Source organism: Parambassis ranga, chromosome 7, assembly GCF_900634625.1.
Source record: "Parambassis ranga chromosome 7, fParRan2.1, whole genome shotgun sequence".
Lineage (NCBI taxonomy): Eukaryota > Metazoa > Chordata > Actinopteri > Ambassidae > Parambassis > Parambassis ranga.
Window position 1 is genome coordinate 4,124,333 of NC_041028.1, and position 22,986 is coordinate 4,147,318.

General features: G+C 42.8%; 1 protein-coding gene across 3 annotated transcripts; it reads right to left on the reverse strand.

The window, feature by feature from the left end:
* Window positions 1-1,642: 1,642 nt before the first annotated feature.
* On the reverse strand, window positions 1,643-22,436 carry LOC114438418 (segment polarity protein dishevelled homolog DVL-1-like). 3 transcript variants are annotated; one of them, XM_028409749.1, is made up of 15 exons: window positions 21,998-22,436; window positions 17,577-17,646; window positions 15,242-15,363; window positions 12,678-12,796; window positions 9,376-9,514; window positions 9,021-9,114; window positions 8,805-8,874; window positions 8,577-8,716; window positions 8,024-8,100; window positions 7,559-7,626; window positions 7,344-7,421; window positions 7,094-7,228; window positions 6,456-6,623; window positions 6,134-6,349; window positions 1,643-4,252 (listed from the first exon to the last, which is right to left on the reverse strand). In XM_028409749.1, the coding sequence occupies exons 1-15, from the start codon at window positions 22,165-22,167 to the stop codon at window positions 3,732-3,734; spliced, it is 2,187 nt and encodes a 728-aa protein (XP_028265550.1). In that variant the 5' UTR covers window positions 22,168-22,436; the 3' UTR covers window positions 1,643-3,731. The 3 variants fall into 3 exon arrangements, with proteins under 3 accessions (XP_028265550.1, XP_028265548.1, XP_028265549.1); XM_028409747.1 differs by having other exon boundaries at window positions 7,094-7,255; XM_028409748.1 differs by having other exon boundaries at window positions 7,320-7,421.
* Between the last annotated feature and the right edge of the window lie 550 nt (window positions 22,437-22,986).

Consider the following 22,986-nt stretch of genomic DNA (forward strand, 5'->3'; position numbering starts at 1 on the left):
CATGTTGTTGTGTCTGGTTTGGTTTGGAAGGTTTCTTCATTCCTAAATTTATGTAACCTAAAAGAAAACCAGCAACATTGTAAATATAAGAGAAATATTAAAAGTGCACATACACACCAATTTACATACCAACGCACTTCACTCATGCTGACTAACTCTATGACACATCGACTTTATAATCTTATAATCTGTGTTTCCTGTTACATTCTGATCAATGCGTCCATGCCATTGATAGTTAGTCATAAGAAACCGAGTGTTACGCACACAGCTGCCTGTGGAGTCATGCTTGAACTAACAGAGGCAGAAGAGACGAAAGAGATTATCCATCTGTGTCCTGAATATCACAACCATACAACCATATGTGTTTCATAATACAATGAAACATTCATTTTAAAGACTGTTAAATACTGATAAATACCTGGTGCACAACTCAACACTGACAGGAAACCGAAATGAAAAGTGCATTCACACAAAATGAAAGTGAGACCATTAAAGTGTTTATAATTTTTTGAAAAGGTTTATTCCCAACACAAATTTACTTCCTTTGAAAGAGGAAAGGATGCTTCCTTACAGTAAGTAAGGGCTAAAATTTTGAAAAATGGGGATGTTTGCTGACTAACAATAACATGACAGCACATTGTCACAGTCTTATAAAGGTCATCTGAGGTTATCCTCACACTTAGGTCTGTGGGCTAAGAAGAGAATACGCAAAAAAAACCCTACTGAGTCATGATTATATGAAGGTAACATGATCATATGATACCTTTGTGACATTTAGTAGTTGCTGCCTTTGCCATTCTAACACAGCGTGAGCCTTTACCACGCGTATGCGTACGTTATGTGAGTCTGTGATGTCACCCTTGACTACCCACGCTCCTGTCTGAAAAACACCTCCCACATTTACTCTTCAACCTCCCCCTAAAACTTTAGCTATGAAGCAGAGTAAAGCCCCAGCAGCTTTATTAACATACTGACTTGGAAAGTACTTATGACTTGTTGGTAAGTAGTGCAGCAGTGATATTCACTCTGCTGGTAAATGAGAGGGTTTGTATTTGCATGTAGGCTGTCAGTTGAATCGTCCTTGTTACAGAGTTCACCTAACAGCCTGCATTGTGAGCACAGCGCGGGAGATCACAGATCATTGTGCTGTGCTGTCGGCCACAGAGTCAGTAGGACAGTTTTTTTTTTATCCGCCTCCGCAGACGAGGGCACATAAGAGCTTTGACATCACTTCCTTCCTGTCGAACAGTGACGCTAAACAATGGCTTTTCAGCCCCTTTGGCTGGTGGGTCAAGCACATATGGGGGGGCTATATGGTTTCAGAGTGTTTGAACCCTTTAAGAGTAACCTCAGCCCACTCGGAAAGTACACGCTACAGTGCTGGGAACTTCCACTCAGGGGTGTTAACTGTGAAGCGGCAAAGCCAGTGCTGCATATATGACACATCTGACGTGGTGAAATGAAAACCTTCATTCTCACCAGTTGCGTCACTTACACTTTTCAAACCTACTTACATACGGCCATTAATGTCTGCATTATATTTTAGCCATCAAAGTAAGAATTGAAATTAGGTTACTTAATAATCTTAAACTGGCACTGAATGTCTCCATCTAGTGGTCTAAAAATCTGGAGAATGCAGACAAACGTTTGAACATATATATTTTTTTATTCATATATATATAATAAATTTCTATGTACAATTTATTCTTCTTTTGTAAAGAAACAAAATTAAAGAAAAAAAGCTTTGATTGCAAACAGTGTTTCATACTAAAGGGAGGGACAGAGAGGAAAAAAATGGGAAAAGTGCTCATAAAAGTAGTGTGTGTGTTATTTCCCTATTGTAACAACATTTCAGTAGGTACAACAGGGGATTTGCCATTGTTTTGCAAGGAGATCATTATCTGAAGGCCAGGATTCCCCTTGAAGTCACTTTGAATGCAAATAGGATGAAGATGGACTTTACAAATGGCACCAACATCATAAAAGTTAATTCCACCACACAATGTGATGCTTTGGCTTTTCTCACACTGAAGCTACAAGAGAGGCAACCACGACACTTTCAGCAAACCGATTTACCGCTTTAACTCTTTCACAGCTGTGGTGGGTGTCCACTGTTTGCAATCCTGTTGATCTGAATGTACATGTATTTAAAGGGACAGTTCACCCCAAATATTCATATTTTTCTTTTTTATCTATTAGAATTGTTTGGTAAGAAATGAAAAATGAGTTTGGGAGACTGTGTCCTCTATCTAATACTGTCGAACTAGATTGGACATAACTGCCGGAATCCATACAAAACTTAACCAGAAATGATTACTCGAGAAAGTTTCAGAGAAACAGCTGTGAGCAATTTCGTGTATGAAGTATTTTCTAAAGAACTACAACTCCAGTGTATAATTGTACGGCAGTGCCAGGCTATCCACTTCATATTCATGCAAGTGTACCAAAACCGTCTGCAAGGGAGGGGATAAAAGAATTATTTACACCTGCTGGGACTGAATTTTATTTTACCTTTTGCTAGGACACAACATACTGAACCTGAATTTCAAAACTGAATTAATGTCCTTTCACCGTTCTTATGGCATTTAGCCTATAACATCTAGCAAAACTATTGATCTCTCTCTCTCTTTATTACAATTATTGAGAGAATGGCAACCATTAATAAATCCAAATCTGGATTTAGACCTATTGTTTCAACTGTAAACAATCATTCATTCCGAACACCTCTGAAACAGGAAGTTCAAAATTAAAATACTCTACATGGAGTATAGATGTGGTTGCTAAGTGTAGTAGTTGTAGTTATGGTTAACCTGCAATTAGGTGATTTTTGGGGTGCACTGTCCCTTTAATAACCATCAGGGTTCAATCACTGACAGGAGTCACCATACATTCGACAAAGCACAGCTGGGACAGTGGAAACTGGCTGTGTCTGATTGTCTGTCAGTCAGCTGCAGTAGACAAAGTTTGACACCATCAACATGACCACATAAATAACATCACAAAAATCATCCAGTGTACAGCTTCTTCCTTTAGAACATTGGCAAAGAGTTCACCTCCTCCCCCTTAACAATGGTAATACTTTGAACAAAACTAATATTATCTCTTTAAAGCAGTTGAGACAGTCATGCAATGCGCAGCCCAGTTAAACTAATGGCTGGCTACAGAGCCTCCCTCATGAAGGTGAAGAACTGAACAAGGTTAGCGTTTTAGTAGTTGGCAGATAAGAGCTTAAATAAGCATGGGGGAAATAAGGGGCCAGAGGTTTGGTGTCACGTGCTAAATTTGTATCAGTACACACAGAAATGAGTCAGGTGATCAAGTCCAAGTTTTAGGCCCAGAATAAAGGTTCCAAAGTGCAGGCCGTAAGTGTCGGTCTGGGTCTGGGGGATTGAGATCCAGACCCAACCAGCTTAAAGGTCTTGCAGAATGGAAAAGTATCCTAGGTAGAGTACACACTCCTGAGAGCGTCTGCGTGGCAGCTTTGAAAAAATCACCACACTGAATACCACTCACGTTTCACAAACTGTACACGTCACGTCAATACAAAAGAGGGTTTTCTCCTGTTGTGCTCTTGCTGCCTGTTTTCCTTTGCTTGGACATCAGAGGGACAAACAGATCTACATTCTGAACTTTGAGATGGCAGAAACACTGAGCGGGAAAAGGGAGAATGCGAGTGAGTGGGATCAGGGAGAACGGTGTTGTGCTCACTGAGTTTTAAAGGCACTGTCCTGTCACATGATGTCAACAAAGAACTCACAGGGATTGCCCATGGCATGCTGGAAGGACTGGCGACTAGCGGTGAGCTCAGGAGGGATGGCTGCTAACTCTCTCCCAGGAGGGGCTCCAGGGGGTGTGCTACTACTGACGGAGGTCTTGGGAACTAGACGGGCTAGACAATAAGGGGGAGGCAAGCCAGGGGGGCCATAAGACGAGGCATGGCTCCGCTCGCTCTGGGCACAGGAGCCTGGCCCCGGCTGGGTAAAGGGGACGTGGCTGTAAGTGAAGGAAGGGTGGCTGTTCTGCGAGAGAGTGTGGCTCCTGTGGGAGTGACTGTGACTGAGGCCTGACCGGGCGTGACTGTGGCTAGAAATGGCGTGGCTGTGGTGGCTCATTTGGCTGGCAGACCTGTCGGCACGCCTCCCTCCACGGACGCCCGGCTCGGATTCACTGCATGTTGACCTTTGACCCTTCTCCTGTGGGGAGGAGCGTCTACCTTTGTCTGCGCTTGGGTTGGATCCGCTGCTTCGGCTTCCTGTTGAGGACAAGAGACATAGACGTTTTAGTTTGGCCCGCTACAATATACAAACAGTCGCACAGAATCACACAGGAAGACGCTGCCACTCATCAGCTACAGCTGATTTAGCAGCAGCTAGTTTTTTTTATACAGAAGGTCACACATTAAACAACAGCTTCCAGAAGACTGCTATACAACACTGCACATGTTGACAAATGAAGGACCTCTTCTTAAATAGTGCATAAATGCTTTTAAACACATTGCTGCACTTTGTTTAAGGTGTGACCGGATCATTTCTATGCATTCTGCCAAAGTCATTGTTCAAAAACAAATGTGATTATCTCAGAAATATCTCCACCAACATCCACTGCATCATGGGTATTTAATCATCTAATAATCATACAATCAGAAATATTCAAAGCATATACTGAACATGTAAACATGATAGATCTGCATCAGTAAGACTCTACTACACAGCACTCTAACTCACATTCATTTCAATTCTGAATTAACAGTGGTTTAAAGTCACGTCTCAGGCTGTAGCACACAGTAGTAGTGGCGTCATACTGATGGAGTTGTATCACACTGTTGCAAAATCACAACATTCCACACCTCCTCTTCCGCAATGAGCCCAACAGTACTGGGTAAAGTGGTGCATGATCGCCCCCTATCAGTGGGAATGATAGCACAAGCCTCAGAGTGATCATCCTGCATCATGCACCTCCCAGCACAGTACGAATGCATGCCCAGGGGTGCAGAGAGACTGCCAGGAGAGTCACACACATGGTACACATGGATGAAGGAAGAATCATGGGACGGGCGGAGGGGAAAAAAATCCTTAAAGCTACAATATGATAGGTGGGAGAGAAAGAGAGAGACAGACAAAGAGTGAGAGAGAGACAGAGAGAGAGGAGGGACAAAAGACCGCCGAATGGTTTTGGAAAAAAAAAAAGAGAGCGGCAGAGCAGGAGAGGGGGTGAGCAAGCTTACCGGTTCCCCCAGTGTCCTGGGACTACCTCCTCCTTCAGTCTACCGTTGCCCAGCAGAAACAGAGGGAACAACAGAATTACACACACCTCCCAGCCCAGACTTTCCCAATCTACCCAACGTACTCTTAATACATCTGACCTGACTGATCTTACACCCTTGACTCCCCCTAAAAATGCACACATGCACTTGCTGAAAAAAGCAGGCAGGAGTCGAAATTCCCAATTAACACAACACAAGAACCTTTTTTTTGTGATTTCTGCCCTTCCAAAGGTTGCACATGAACCAACTGAAACAATGACAACTGACTGAAAACAAGATATGACAATATCCAGATGAATCACTCAAAATTATGAAGATTAGGTTGATCATGTCTGGGCTTAAAACACTACAACAACACTATCACTGCCACATACTTCTGTACAAACCCCCCTAGTTCTACACTCTCCTTCAATGCGGATACAAGAAAAAAAAAACATGCGTCACATTTAAAAATCCAAAAGAAACGATCATTCAAGAACTGATGGAGAGGGATGATTTGTCTTTGATCATTTCAAGCTAGAAATTTATAATCTCATGGTTGATCACTTTTTTGTTTTGTAATTTTTGTGTGTACACACCCAGTACTGCCGAGCTGTCCGCTGCATGACTCAAGATGCTCATGACTGACCTTTATAATACGGGGACGTGTATTAGATTTAAACATAGTTATGGAAAAAGCACTCCAATGATAACTTCCTGCCCACAGAGCCAGAAAAACTAACATTAGCATGAGTCAGACACTCGTTAATACTGATGTCATATGCCAGAAATACCTAATGTCATGTTGCATGTTGAGTCAAATTATTGCATTAATTAATGGAAAGCTGATGGAAAACTCAAGGGCCTGTCTTTTCCCTCCTTACTGCTCACCCTCGCTGTGCTGGCTGCCTGCGCTCCCACTGTGGAAACTGTGGCATGGATCCGAGTATCCTGGCGGGAAGCTTGGGGGCGCGGAGGGAAAAGGAGGGTAAGGGAATGGCTGTCCGCCCAGAGGCCAGGGGTTGCTGGTGGGAGGTAGCGGTGCCAATGTGTCCTGCTCGGAGCCTCCGCCACTGGATCCCTCATTTAAATTGAGCGATGCCATATCTTGACGGGAGAAAACAGAACCAGACAGCCACACAAATTAGCACACTCCTTCCTACAAATCAATAGATGTATTGCATTATTAATACACTGTGTGAAGTGACTGTACTTTGGCAGAGGTCCCCGAAGGTGTAGTAGCACTGTTCGGAGAAGGTGATCTTGTTGACGGTGTGCCTCAGATAGCCGTGTTTCAGCAGACTGCTCGCATACTTCCTCGCATCCCGCCGATCCTTGAACCCTTCTACTCTGGAGTAAAGCCAGTCTACCACATCAGCACCTGACACAGCAACAAAATACACACACGTGGACATGTAGGCGCCAGCTCTGATGTGTTGAACAGATGCTAAAAATACTGTTGACAATGCAGCAACCACACAGTAACCACAAGTGCTGCTGTTAGATAAGCAGCACAATGCTGCAAGAGCTGGTAGAGTTCATGCCAAAACTACTGTATGTAGAAAAGTTTTCAGGCCCAGATTCTGTGGTCAGAAAGTTTATTCAGGAAAAAGAAAGTTCTCTAAACAATGTTAATAATTGATAGATTTAACAAGTAGCCATTTTTAGAAATCATAATGTTTATTTATTCATTAATGTGTTCTTTAGGTAACATATGTTGTTTTGGTATTAATATTATTGCTCAAACCAGCACCAGTATCTGTATAATGTAAATGTTTCCTACGTTTCTAAAATACCAATAGAAATGACTAAATATTTGTCTACATAAAGTTTCGCTCCGTTTCTGCTCACCGATGACAGCGTTGGCAATGGTGATTTTTAACCACATCCTGTCTCGAATCTCTAGGCCCGAGTCAGGCAGCTGCATCACCTTGACGATGGTTGCCATGTCTGTTTTACTTGCAGACAGAGGCAAGTCATCAAACTCTGAGTTGGAAAAAGGAAGGGCTTTATCTAAAAAACATGTTTTAAATATTATAAATAGAACAGTTGTTGAAAAAAAAATAGGTTTTATTACGCGGTAAAGGCTGCTTGTGTTTACCGTAGTGTGGGTAAGGGCCTGTTAGGGCTGTGGTGTGTGAAATCCAGGCTGCAGGATCAATGGGTCTCACAGGCTCAGCTGAGTTGAAATACAAACGGCAACTTATTAAAAACTATAGAGATTTATCAGTGATACAAATGTAAGGAAACAATATTAGATTTTGCTACTGAGAATTAGATACAGATTCATTAGTCATTAGTCATAGTGTTTCTTACCGCGAGGGATGGTAAAGTAGCTCCGTGGAGATGGGTCCCAACATTTGGCAACAGTAAGACTAATAGGACTGGAAAAGAATATAAGAAAATGTGATTAACAGAATCTAAATAAAGATATCAGGTATAAGAAATCATATTTTCAGAATCTACACATTATTGACAACTATTTATCAGGGTCAATCAGGTCAAGGTTTTCAGGGAAAAGTGCATCAAACCACCAGCATGCAGTATACAGTATGACAGTCTGTAGCCTCATACCAGCTCAGAAAGTCACCACCAAAAGTCAACAAACATTCTGCACTGTCATCATGCTTTTTTGTCAATAGGCTTTTCTTAATTCTTTACATCCTCAGAATATGTATACAGCCCTGTGTCCGATTTATGCAATAGTGTGTTTACAAACGGTTAAGTTATGTTTTAGTTGTGATAATCTTCCACAACAATCACAATGTTCGGTCTTCTTACCCTGTTTTGGAAACAATCTCTCTCAGGATCCTCACAGCGTCATCATTGCTCATGTTCTCAAAGTTTACGTCATTCACCTGGTTTACACACAAAACAAGCTATTTTATCAAATGAGTTAATTATATGCTGTTCTTTCATGGCTAACATTATTTTGCTCAGCAGGGGACTCGGATGTGTTTATGCTGTGCACACATTAATCTCTGCAGTAAACCTCTGATGCCTGCAAATCCTACGCTGCTTTCTGTGCAGCCATGAAACAACCTATATGACAGTTAATGTCGGGGCTACAACAAATCAGCCAACCTGTGGTTGTCAGTGGGCGTAACTGTAAAAATTAGAGATCAAAAGTGGAAACAACAGGAAGGAAAATGCGGAGGTTGAATCTCGATTTCTGGTAACGGAAGTGAGTGTGGTTAATAATAGGCCACAAAACCTCAAATAAATTTACATGTTTGCTTCATGTGCCAGCAGCAAGAAAAAGTATTCCACCTGAATCATTACAAAAATAGATTATTTTTTAGTCTCAATGTCATTTTTAAAACTGCACATGTACCTGAAGCAGCATGTCTCCGGGTTCTATTCTACCATCAGCAGCCACAGCTCCTCCCTTCATGATGGAGCCGATGTAAATGCCGCCGTCTCCCCGGTCGTTACTCTGACCGACAATACTGATACCCAGAAAGTTGTACTTCTCTGTAGAAAGGCAAGGCAAGGTTACACGTCTGACTAAAAAAATATATATGGATTTATAGGTTTTAAGTATGGTAAGTATGGTGTTTACCCATGTTGAGCGTGACAGTGATGATGTTGAGGCTCATCGTGGAGTCTGTGATACTGCTGAAGGATGAGGACTGAAAAGGCAGAAAGAGGTTACAAAGAGAACATCGTAAATAAAAGTGGCACAAAGTCTATATCAATCAGCCCGCTCATCTGTTTCCAGTCTGCAGTGTCAACATCGATTTAAGTGAAGGCAGTGATGCATCTTAGAAGTACATACCCGGTCTATCTTGGCCACTTTGTGCCGCCGTCTGCGCCTCTTGTGTCTGCGCATCAGCTGTGAAGAAGAACTCTGTTCTGTGGAACTACTGAGCCTGAAACACAAAAAAGAAATTAATCATAATGAAGAAGAAGACAAAAATAGGAGAGCAGAATAAGAAAATAGGGCAGGGTGTGCAAAATTGTTCAAAATTGTTGTTATTATTAAATAAATCAACTGAGATGTAATGACATGTTCACTGAGAAAATTCACATAGTCTTCTTAAAAGTGAGTGAAAATCTTTCTCATTGAGCTGTAACAATGAGATTTACAGGTAATGTGTGGTCAAGTAAGCCATTGAAGGATGGTGTGTTACCTGCTAGCGTCCTCATCTTCCTCACTGTCAACAAACGAGCTGGACTCTAGCTCACTGCTCATTACTGAAGCACTGTCGTAACCCATGGCTGAGTCTCTTGCAGTGCGCTCTGATTTAGAGTGACCGTTGATACGAGGGACTGTAGAAGGAGAAAGAGAGCAGAGCAACAGTGAGTCAGATGAGAGGTCACATTGCTTATTGTGGAGTCAAGATTAGAGTGAGAACGAGCAACCAGGAGGGGGCGGGAAGTCAAAGTTAGTGAGTAAAAGAAGAAGATCAAATAAATGTAGTAATAGCAGAGAACTTTATAGTAAATGGAGTTACATAAAGAAGCAACAATTCAAGAGAATCATGCCTTACTATATGCAGCTCAGAACAGAAAGATAAGACTCCTGAATTCCCAGCAGAGAACTACCCTGTCTCTCTCCATACGTACACTGCCAGTGAGGTGGTGCTGTCTCTGGGTAACAGCGGATTGGTTGGAAAGGTCTCATAAGGCGAAGAGGGCGAAGAGGGCGTGGTAGCAAACGTATTCGCCGGGAGCAAGCAAAACATTCCAGCAATGTTGTAGTTCCCATCATAAGCTCCGCCCTGAAGGTGCTCTTATGAAAGCTGAGCTACTGCACATAAACACTCAATCAGGGACTTGACATCCGCTGTCAGGATTCACACAAACATATTTCCTCCCACACTCCGACACCTTCCACCAGAGAAAACAAAACAAACAAAAAAAAACCAAGTGTGCAGGTTCACCAAGCCAGACTGAAAATCTGTGTCTTTGTGCTCTGCTCCGTCTGTGCTAGCTGCTCTCTAAAAGCCGGCCTGAGCCCCAGACAGTCTCGTCCCACCAGCTGGCTGCCGACAGGCTTCACAGCTTATCTACAATAGAAGCAGTGACAAAAATAGGAGGAAAAAAAGCTTAAAGATACTCTGTGAAGAAAAAATAAGCAGCGAGTGCTATAACTCAAGAGAAGGCAGCTTTTAACTCTTGACTTTGAACATAAAGTGACAGCTACACTTCATTTTTGTTCACTTAATGTATAAAAAAAAGAGTTATCAGACAAGGTTGACATGTAGAGATCTAATTTCTGCACTGGTTAATTAAAAAAAACACACAAAACACCTTCCATTTCCTTTCTATAATAACATCAGATTATTATTAATATTAAACTAACCAATGAATACTATCACCAGACATAACACAAGAAAGTCCTCTCACCATATCCGACAGTGTGCCTTCATCCGATGCACAGAGAAAGTGAGCTGAGAGAGAGGACAAAGTATTGCCTCCCTCCCTCCAATGGCACGCAACTATAGTACGACTGCTAATCTGTCTCTGGCCAATCAGATGATGGCATTCCTCAAACCAGACAGAGATAATGGGGGATTTGAGATGCTGACCCCCCCCACCCCCACCCCCACCCCTTCCTCAGGTGAAAACATCATCAGACCAAAAATGTTTTTAGCACTATCACATTAAAAAAAATCCTTATATCAGAGGAACGATAAGCTCACCAGCTGTTTTTTGTGCTTTGTGTTAATACAAACAGAAGTGCTTTGACCCCAACCTTAAAACCCTGACAACACAGCACTAATATAATATAAAAGCAACATGTCTTCCCTTCTTGATACTCCTCTACATTGTTATATTAAAGTCTTGTCTCACTGCAGGTTAAGATGTAGAATACCTGGCAGCCTTGACACAGATCATATCCTGTAACTCCTTGCTGCCCTCTGGGTCTTACACCTGTTCAGCCTCTCCAAAACCTCTCTGCATTATTCATCCCCAAATGCTCCAGCACAGGCAGAGAATAAGAAGGTATATGCTTACCAGGTTTAACTGATTGCTAGCGTTCACACAGAGACAGAGGTGTGTGTATAAGGTGACAGGGGAATTCCTGCTGATGATGATGCTGCAGGCTAAAGAGGCTACAGACTTTTACATGCTTTCACATCTGTGCGACTGAGCCAAACTGAATTATGTTTCAGTGGTCTTTGCTCACCTGATATTCCAGGCCACAAAATTGCTGGTAGGCCATGAGGGCTCAGCTAACTCTCTTGGTGATTAATTACTTAATTAGAGCTAACAAACTAGCAGTCAATGAGATGTGAGTGGGAGAGAAATACATGAGGTGATCCTCAGGTAATTGTGTCTGTCGTCCACCCACAGTGTTGAATGCGCATCGAGGTCAGTGGATGGAGAACAACGCAAAGTTCATTAGCTTTCAAAACAACAGATGTTGCAGTTGCCTGCTAGCATCACTAACCATACATCTTGTGCCAAGTCAAGCGTGCCATCATAAGATGCATCACGGAGTGATCACAATGAAATCGCTGGCTATGCAGTCAGTCTGCTAAGATACAGTGAGTTCTGCCTCTCCCTTTAAACCCAACCTGATGCCGTACTCTGTGATACTAATTGTGGCACATAAATTAATGAGTATTTGCTTAATGAGCCTGCAGTGCAGGATGCAAAGAGCCAGGCTTGCTGTGAAGTGAGGACAAAGATAACTTGGTTTTGCTGTGACTGGAAACAATGGCAAGCATTAGAATCTGCTTATGTATTGTTACTTTTTGTCATAAAACCAACAAAAATGTGTGGGACAGAAACAGAATGGAATATCTTTTCCTGTAGCAGCAATGAATGATGGCCTGCAGTAGAAAGATGTTGAAAAACACAGAGCCTGTAAAGGAGATCAGTTCCTCTGAAGCTGCAGGGGGAGAACTGTCCCAACTCCTGCTGTAGTGAATTCAACAGAAATGGCTCCAGTCAAATGTCAAAATGATAAATCAGATCTTAACAGTCCTCAGGTGCTTTTAAAATCAAATCTCTATACATTTCTTTTCCAGATAGACTGGACATGCAACAATAGCTGCAGTTAGACTTTCCTCTGATATTTCACAAAACACCAGCTCTCTCTGACAGGGTATAATCATCCACTGGAGTGTGAAGGGGAAAACATGCGTCTGCCCATAAACCTGAGACATACTGAAAGCAGAGGAAGGACAACTATTGGGAAAGGCGTAGAATTCCAGAAACTTTCAGTGAACTCGTCCCCCTCTTTACTTTCTTCACTCTGAGGATTTGGAGGTCTGTGTGTTTCTTGGTTTGACATAGTTCAACATGCACCACTTGATCCCCCGGAGGCCTTATTTTTCATACATGTGTGCTGTCTGTGTTTTTTTCCCTGTGATTGACTTATGCAGGGTAGAAAATGAAGAGGTACTGAAATGTAATAACTTGGAAATGACAAGATAATTGCATTTTTAGGATCCATCTGCTCCTGGCTGATAATACTCACGCTCAGTTTCTCGAGCTCTCCTCCGTGCCCGCTCTCTCTCTCGCTCTCTGCGATGGCTCAGGAGGGACTCTGTCCCCGTCTCTGTGTCCAGGCCATCGCGGCTGCTCACTGCATTGGCACTGCAACACACACATCGGAAAGATTTCTGTCAGAATGTCATAATGATGTACAAAACACACACAGTCTCTGTGTTTAAATGAATTCTCTCGCCGGCCTGTGACCAACACTCTTGAACATAATCCCCTGATACAATATACTTCTGTCTGTTATAATATCTGTTTGCCTGCCATTAAACCTCAGGGGAATATCCAACTCATATCATGACTCTGTTTCAAATTCAATCCCTCTGGCCAAAATAGCAGATTCATTGTTCTGCGGTATGTGATGTGTTTTTCACTAAGTGTCATTAATGACCAGACATCCTGAGAGGGGAGCCATTCTGGACAATACTGGCATTAATGAGACCTATTGTAAGCCCAGATGGTGCCTGGAGCATGATTGGGAGAAAAACAGCAAGGGGAGAATGAAAGAGCGCATAAAAAGTGAGAAGTGGTAGATCAGGTGTGGGCTGAGCAATAAGCCTGTCTGTGTACTTGAGGTCTGGGAGGAGTCTTGGGGGGGGGGGGGGGTCCTGTAGGGGCTGGAGGGCAGATTCTGTCAGAGGGCTGGAGACGCTGTGGCCTCAGGCACCAGGGTTAAGGGACTTACACAGCCACCGGGGCTTCGAGGAAACCTGAAGCTGGTGAGAACTCTACTTAACTCTGTCAGTCTGTCACACACACTTAAGCATGTGTGCAACATGTAGCTTGCACCTGCATAAAGAATCACACCTGCACGCATGCACGCCTGGCTGTTCTCATACGCAAACAGAACAAAAGAGGCACACACATGTGGACAAACATCATACCGCTGTTCTTTCAAAACAATGTTCCCACACACCTCAGCTGGATGATCAATGCAAATTAAAAACCCACGAGCAGACAGGATGCTGCGTCTGCTGTGTTCACTCAGCAGGATGAAGTGCTCAATGGGGCATGCTTACACGCTTCTGCTACTAATTGGCGCACCTGGGTCTGGCTTCACCAGCACAGGTCAGTGCATGTATACAAATATTACCGTGTGTGTGAATACTTTCTACTGGAACAGCAAGCAAGGTGATGACCAATGCTGCGGTGACAGGCTGTCAATGGCTGCTGACCAGCCGACCAGTGGATCTACTGATCCGTGGGGGAGATTATCCAAGGCGCTGGCCTGCAGCTGTGAACAAATGCCACCCCCCCCCACCACCCTTTGAATCCCTGCACCTACCGCCACCGCCCCCCACATCACTGTTGCCAATAGCAGACCCCCCCTCCCTCCTGGGAAATGGAGATGGGTGCTTTTAATGTCTGTTAATCCGGATTACCGTGCAGAAGCACATCAGTTGTGTCCATTCTCAGCCCAAAACACCTATTCTGTGTGCTCATCAAATAGACCTATTCATGTCCGACAAACACATGAAATGCATGAATAAAGCACAAAGGGAAAATGAAGTGGTAATAATATTCTAGCTATTTACAGAGAGCGGTAAAGGGTGGAAGACTGGATTCATTTCAGAAAGAGAGGAGGCTCACTATAGGGAATTCAGCACACTGTTTCTCTGAGAGAAAGGCCTGCCTGTCTGACTCAAAGAGGGAAGGAAAAAGGGAGCGTGAGGGACAGAGGGAGGGGACGAAAGAGGGGGGAAATGACGTGGGGTGAGGGGGGTGGGACACTGTTTTTTGCTCCACAAGGTGGCAGTAGTGAAAGCTGGCTGTGAACAATAAAATCATCAGGACAGCTGACAGCCGAACAGCAGGGAGCAGCCTATAGAGGGCAAAAGCGAGCTGAGATGTCAAACACTGGATAAAGACATACACTGAGACATGACAGATTGCATGTTCTCAATATAGAGCCTCAGCCATATTGCAGTCATGCTGTAATAGCAACTAGCCTCCACTGCCCCCAGCCCATTTAGCTATATTTAGCTGGGGACTTCTCCTCAGCAAGTGCAGTGATATTTTCTAATGTCTAGGTTTGAATCCTAATTCAGAGCTCAGGTAACCATGAGGCTGTTGAGAAAATCTCCATGTTTTCAGCCATATATGCCTTTATTAAGCGAACACAGGGATGAATGCTCTGAGTGACTGAATACAATGGGCCTCACAGAGCGCCAGTATTTGCCCGAAGATGTTTATGCTGTGAAGGCTATTTCAAGAATCAGCAGCACTGGCGGCATACGCATCAACGCCTCACTCCACGGTTGTGTGGGTGGGAGGGAACATACATATACAAGTGGGTATACTACTCACACCCATACACTTAGCACATACTTCATGCTATATTCACATGCCAGCCACCTACACTCAACCGTACAAGCAGAATGATGAATCTCTCTGCTAAGCTACACTAGTTCTGATTAGCGAACACAGCATGCTGTGAAATAAAAAGGTCACCTGGTGCATAGGACTGTGTGCTTGACTACATCTGCCTACATGCCTGCATGTAATATATGACAAGCAGCAATCAGCAGCAAGCATACTTACTGAAAAGAAGGGGGGCGCGAGTCTCCGATGCCCCCTGTTCTCTCGAGGGGTGGGGGAAGCTCTGGATGGCTCTCTGTGCACTGAGATCCTCCATCAGAGTGGGCACTCTCTGCCAGGACCAACTGCAGAAGGAGAAGTTAATTTAAGAAAATATGATACGATAGAGCGTGAAGATCAAAAAGAAACTCAGCAGACTATGCATAGATAAACACACACACAGTGACAGTGTTAGCGCCACAGAGACACTTCTCGTGTACAAGGCTATGAAATGAGATGCTGCTAAGAGGCCTGCAGATGACTGCTGGGCTGTGCATAAACAACTTGAGAAACACCACGAGTGAGTGACACAGAAACTCAAAAGACCTCACTGCTTTTACTCAGCTGTGTGTCAGTACAAAGAAAGAGGCACAATGACCTATCCTTTCATCTGAGCCAGAGTAATGAAAGTTAAAGCAGACAGTAGTGGAAAGACTGTGTGATTGTTCTAATGCAGGCTTTGGGATTCACAGGTGTCACTGCGGTGCCACTACATTATTAAATGAAGCCTTTTTTTTGATCCATTTCAAAGAATGCCTGTATTGCTGCAATTTCCATCACCTACTGTAAGTGCTGTGTGCCGGAGGAGAAAACTCTGCATTCTCTCCTCTGGCTTTACAGAAAAACTGCCATACATAAAGTTTCTTTTTCACAGTCACTTTTTGACTGATACCTGATAAAACAAACTATATGCCTGAATCTAAAAAAATGTGTTTATTATTTTATTTGAATGTAACAAAGAAAATGCTGACTTTTCTAATGACACTGATGAACGGTTGAATGACCGTGTGGAGGAATATAAGCTCAAATACCATTGGATAATTATACTGCTTCATTTTGTCAACTAAATAAAATAAAATAAAATATTGTGTACATATATTAAATTATAACATATTAAATAAAAATAATAAATAGAAAAGAAAACCTAAAAATTATCCCTAATAGAGGACCTTTAAGTTATTTTAAATATAAATAAACACAAGCAAGTACTAAACACAGCATGGACCAGTGCCACATACTGCACATTGACTAACATTTTAATTACAGTAAACCCAGCAATAATATAAATGTAAAACAGGACAAATCTAAAATATTGTTATAACACAAGAAAACGCAAGAAATATATAAAATGCATATTAAAATAATTTTTCACATTTTTTGACTTTTTCTGCTGTTGCAATATTAATAACATTTTCTGTGGAACATGGGTTCCAATAATAATAATAATGATAGCTACTGTAATATGCCTCAAATTATATATGCTTAAGGATTTATAGGGATATATAAATTAAGGTGTCGTTTACATTACTTTCATTCAGCAGTGTTGGGTGCTGCAGGCTGTGCAGAAAAGATTCTATTCTATTCATTAGGCAGGTTTTCATATTCTTATAGGGGTACAGTGTATATCCATACATATTTATAATAGATCTACAGGTCAGAAATTTTATTTGGAAAAGCTCTGATGATCAAATAATGTTTGGGTCATTTTCAAGGTTTTATTTTCACTGATAATGTTTTTTTAGCTGATTTTTTGTATATAGATATAATTGTCAAAATTTTTAACAATTATAAAACTGGCCGATTACTCTGTTGACAACATGTAACTAGATGAACTGTGAATCATTAAGACATGTAGGTTTGTTGGCTACATTTAAACACAGGTTAGGGCATCATGAGTACTGAGCATGATTAAGTGATACTGAGTGAGACAGTCCCTAACAAGCTCCAGCTGACCTCTGACCTTGCTGTGAGGGGAGAGGGAGGGGGGCGGATGAAATAATGACTTTCCCCACAGAGATCAATAAAGTACAACATTACAGTAACGGACAAAAAAGCCAACGAGTAGATTAAAGACACAGGCTGTCAGACTAATTTATATAGTGCTTGCTTTTAGTTTTAGATCAATATTTAAAGGCAGAGCTGTAACATGTGTCCTCTGTCTTGCACGACAGAGCAATGATTTAGATGGAAAGCTTCCTCTTATTTAATTTAACTCAATTTATTGTCCCTGTGGGGAAACTTGACCTCACAGCGCTGTTTATCTTCTGTAATTGCAAGTCAATACAACAATACAACTTCTCATTTTAGCAGTCAAATGACTCAGATCCTATTTTCCAGCAGTATGTAATAGAATCACTTTGCTGAGATAGAAGTGTAGAGTGCTTAAAAACATGGGGACATTTACGTGATCTATGAGCGTCCCACGTTTCTTTGGTTAGCGGCACAAGCCAGTAGCAACGAGTCTGAGGTGGAGGGGGGGGGGGGGGGGCAGCATTGGTGCACCATCCATCTCACTTACCCAGGACACTACTCTCCCGTTGAAGCAGGGCAGCTTGGCGTTGTCATCGGAAATCTCCTCTTTGACAACCCTGGGAAAGAGAGAGACAGATCAGAGTCAGGCTAACAGACGAGGAGTTAGCTCAACATGGTGCAACCTGCAGACCCTTCTGTCACTGGCACACACACTGAGCAACATTTTAAAGTCATATTTTCCACGATGCTTACAACCAGATTTTCACCCAAGCCTTTTGAGTCTCTATCCGTGATTTATCATGAATGCACAGTTGCACTAAGAACCACAATGTCATGAGGGCCACTCAACATGGCAAGATACCCCCATAAACCTGTAACAAATGGATCTAAGATATGGAGATGTGAATGTTTTATGATGTGTAGGTAGGCAAAAAGCCTCAGAGCAGCGACAACAAGGCGTCAAGCGACAGGAGTGTGTATTAATAGAGTGATCTAGTGAGAGAGCTTCCTTCAGTGTGTTCGTCTTCGGCTGTAAATTCCCTACAAAAATACCTCCCAGTTACCCTTTGACCTGCCGGGACACAGTTCAGCTGCAACCCGTCACCACACCTGCTAGGCTCGTGTCACATAGATCAGCCCTGGAGCTAGCTGAGGGGTACAGGAGGAGACAGGCTGGCAAACACCTTACACACTGTCACTGTCACAGGGCTTTAACATCCTGCATTCACCAGACACCAAATGAGTCCTGGGGTTTGATCTTTGTTTAAGTTTTACAAGAATTGATAGTATTTCTGAAACTCTGTGGAGATCTCACATTAGCTTCTTGGCTTTGAACATGGTGAATGAGAAAGGGAGAGGCACGACTTGAGAGCAGCAGGAAATCCTAAGAAGATTTTATGCAGGGGTGTCTCTAACAGCGACTTCACAGCCTTTTTTTCCATCACTTTTTTGCCAGAACCTCCCTGCTACTTAAATGATTAGCCAAGCTAGTTGTGTTTTTGTGTGTGCTGCTGTGGGAGCTGTATTGCTGGGAGTGGTGGACAGAGATAACACAGCCTTGTGGCTGGAACTGACGACCACAGAGTCTGCCGCTGTGGCTTGTTCCACCTCAGGGGAGGAAAAAGGGAGGAAGGAGAGAGGGCTGACTCTGCCGGCTCTGCTTTTTAGGTAGGAAGTGTTTGCATCCTCTCCCGGCCAGCTGTAAGGTGACTTGTGAGGATGTGGGAGTGGCCTTTACAAATAAAATAGCAGCTATGCTTCTTCCTAATGTTTTTTAAGGCTGTTACAGTCATGGGGTTCACCGCTGTTACTACATTTCATGCATCACCTGAGATCATCTGAGAGAACTGGCTTTTAAAATGAAAAGCAAAATCAAAAGGACGAAGAAACAACTGGTGACAGCACATGACGTCTCAACCAGCCTTCATCTGATATCAGAACCAGTTCAACTTTTGACCTCCTAACAAGCACAGGCACACATACCAAAAAAACTTCAACACAGTTTATAGAGCCATGTGTCTGGTGTGTGCTGCTGTCACAGACCTAACTTCTTAGAGCTGACAGCTTAAATAGGTATTAACAGATTTCACGGGATAATGGCACAAGATTTATACCCTGGTGATCGCAGAATATTCCGCCGCTGGAGATATTTGTGTAGCTGGGGAAGATTAGACATGTTTGTTTATGCTGAGAAAGACAGAGGAGGGCTGGGTGTGTTGCAGCCTTAAACCAGAAACCAGAGGCAGGAGAAGCCAGCCAACGCCGGCCAGCAGTCCAAGGACTGTGGCGGTGGGCTGATGCTAATGATACCATAAACAGAGAAGCAAAATATTTGTAGCCGCATAAGAACACACAGACTTCAATATGACGCTTTAAAAAGCTTTTAACATTTAACAGCATCATAAGACCATCACAGATCAGATGGGTTTTTTTCCATTTAATGTCATAGGACGAGCATTGTATAATCATTATCACAGCTGTTGATGCTATGACTCTAAATCGCAATATAACCTTCAAATCTGTCACAATCCTCACACAGCAGAGACAAGTGATGAGAGGCAGGAGTGCAAAAAAAGCTGCAGATTCGTGTCCTCTAACTACAGAGGCTCGGCGGAGGAGAGATCCCCTCTACCAGCCCCCAGTTTTTGAAGGCACAAACAAGACTGTTTCTTTCAGACCTTCAGCTTGGCTGCTTCCTCAGCTCCACAGTGCCTCTGTGACTTGCATTATAGTGAGGTCTTAAAACCCACTCACCACCAGTGGCGGTTACAAAAACGCCGTATCATCACCTTGAAGTCTGCATTAAAAAAAAAAAAAAAGGCAAGTGGGTTGTTTCAAAACAACACAGCCTCAATTAGCTTCCTGTCTTATAAATATTAATGAATGAATGAATGAATATTACTGGCAGGAAAAAAAAAAAACAAGTGAAGTATGAAATGTGTACAAGAAATGTTCATCGCTCAATTTGCTTTGTTGTGTGAATGGAAATGCCACAGCCGCTGCTTGATATGTTTTCCACGCGATTCCAGGGGGAGCTGAAGTGACATGTTTGCTGTGGTAAGCTGAGGCGTTTAGGGGCCAAAGCGTTTATCAAATTTGTGCGGCCATTGCTTAAAGAGCTGATATGGCCAGCACAAATGTAGTTCAGCAATCCCCATAAGAAAATGGCTGTTTTCTGCTGCGCAGCAGGGGGTCTACTACAGAGAACCTTGCACTGACTGCTCATTTACATTTCAAACACTGTCTATAACTGCAAGGGATTTGATGTTTTCCCTCTCTGCTCAGCAGTCTTATTCCTCTGTTGCTAATTCTCCAGCAGCCATACTGTCTGTGCGTATGCAGTACAGCCAGCATGGCTACCACAAAGCGCTGCTTTCCTCTGCGCCTTTGACTGGGTTTGCTTCCATACTGTGCCAGTACCATACGGCACTCACAGAGCCTGAATATTCACCCTTAACTCAAAGGCAGGAAGACGTGTTCAGATGTCTTTATAATCTGTGTGTGTGTGTGACAGCTCTATGTGAGCATTCACACTGTCCAGCCTCACAATGCAATTTCACATGCTTTGTTGATGCACATGCAGGAGCGGCCGGACTATGCAGCAGCGTGCTCAGCAACCTGGAGTCCTGTCTCCATGTGGAGAGAGCAAACACACTTTGTTTGTTTCCATAATCTGCTTGTCGATCACCTGAGGCCCAGTGAGTGGCCGGGCCTGCAGTGCAAGACAGGCAGGAAGCCAGAGCTGGGGACAAAGCGGCGCACCAAGCCATAGCCCGCCACCAGGAAGAGCCAGTTTCCCCCCACAAGGTCAGGAGGCTGCAGTGTAAATGTATGACGTCTGGCTCTATATAGTCGCTGCCTGCCTCTGCACTTCCTCCAACCATGTTTGGTATTAATGTGCGCCAGCCCACGTATATATGATTCTTCAGACTGCAATGTGAAGAGGCCACTGACACAAATATGTCATCCTCGGCGGAGGCCTGATACAAGCAGCTCCCGCTGACCAAGGAAAGTGAAGAGCTTTGTAGAACCTGCTGTAACTCCTCAATGGAATTATGAAGTGAGGAACAAAGAGGGGAGAACAGAGACAAACAAGGAGCAGATATTTCTGTTGTTATTGCATAGAAGGCAGGCAGGTGACCATCAGGGGGAAGTTCCAGAAAAAAACAGATGTTCCTAAATTTGTTCACATCTCCAAGCATCTTTTAAATCACATAAAATCTTGTATTCTGGTTCAATAAACCACAATTAGTGGTAAAAAATACATGAATTTAACATTAAATAAGGGATGCAGTGACACACCACAACATGTTTTCTTACATGTGTTATAATGCTAATTAGAAAACTTCAGAATAGAGTGCTGTTTGAAGAAATAATGGACAATTAATAATAGGTCTTACAGTCACAGTCATGTGTTTCCCAAAATCCCTTGAGATACACCTGCAGTCCATTGTGAGTGTGTGTATGTGTGTGTGGTATTAAATTAAATTAAGACAACTTCCTCTGGCTAATAATATTATTTTTTTCTCACATGCACATCACTGAAACCTGAGAACTTTTTTAAAAACATGAATATTGGTCAGTGTATGGTTAATGTATTGCCATGAACGTGCGGCGCAGGGGTCTGGCTCTGGCTAATGCATGCAGGGCTGCGTCATTAGGGCTCTGGACAGATCTGGTATCACTTCAAACACTCATGTGTCTCGTCCACCGCGCACAGGACAGCCTGTAATAATGAGCAGGTGCCAGGAGCGTGGAAACAGACATGCTGCTATAGTTTGCGCGCACACACACACACACACACACACATATATATACACACAAATACGGACGTTGCAGCTAGTGTGTATCCTTTGATGTTGACTATCAGGGCCCGAATTAGGCTTTTTTATTTGCTGCAATAAACAGCCACGCGAACAGAACATAATGATAAGAATATTAATAAGGAGCCACGGTGCGGCCACTCACCCAAAATCCTGGTCCATCGATTTGAAGAAGAATTTGTAGCTGTTGACCGGCCGATTGTTGAGGACATTTTTAAAATCCGCCAACGTGACTTTCTCTGGAGAAACAGACAGTTTGACCAGATAAGGAGTCTCCTCCTCGTCTATGTGATATATTATTTTAGTCTCCGCCATGAGAGTGAGGGGAGGACAATCATTGACACAGGAAAGGAACAAGGGTTGGCAGCGCAATAAACAGGCCTGCTATGTTACCAGCTACCCGGAGAATAACATAACAGCATTCCCTAATACATAAACCTGCACAGCCCACGGTGGAAAACACGGCTCCGTGTCTTGGAAGAACACAGCGAAAATCCAGACATAATCGCGTTATGAGTGCCTGCTGTATTCCTGCTCCGGTGTGAGTCGGTACGGTGGCTCTCTCGGCACTAAAACAGGAAGGGACAGTCCACATCCTTGCGATATAGTTGGGAATATTTCTTTTTTTATCACAAGGTGGCTAATTGCTTAGACAGTGCTGCCATCTAGTGGCGTGTCTGGGCAGAGCAGGCCTACATTACTCGGCTTATACAACACAAAACACACTACTGTACACTACAGGCGTGAACAAAGAAGGAGCGCGATGGCCCACTTATTCATTATAACCCCATAAATATAACTCTATGGCACGTATGTATGTTTCAGTGTTAAATAACAACAGAGAGTTATATCTTTAAACAAAAAACTAATATATTCTAACATAATCTAAATGTTTTTTCATGTCATTATAATCTAATACTGTAAAAAAACATATTCAATATGTCAGAATTCTGACTTTAATATCAGAAGTAAATAGTAAATAATCAGAAAATATAACGTTTTTTTTTAATAAAAAGAAATACTTGTTATAAAAAATACAAATAATCAATTTTTCTATTGTTCATAAGGGCTGTAAAATACAGAAATAAAATAATAATAATTTAAGTTTATTTGTATTTGTCAAATAAAAGTAGA

Coding starts and splice junctions, on each gene's coding strand:
- LOC114438418 (XM_028409747.1), bottom strand. CDS start 22,167: ATGGCGGAGACTAAAATAATATATCACATAGACGAGGAGGAGACTCCT. Junction 12,797..15,241: donor TCGCGCCCCCCTTCTTTTCA/GTAAGTATGCTT, acceptor TGTGTGTTGCAG/TGCCAATGCAGTGAGCAGCC. Junction 8,101..8,576: donor CCGGAGACATGCTGCTTCAG/GTACATGTGCAG, acceptor TGTGTAAACCAG/GTGAATGACGTAAACTTTGA.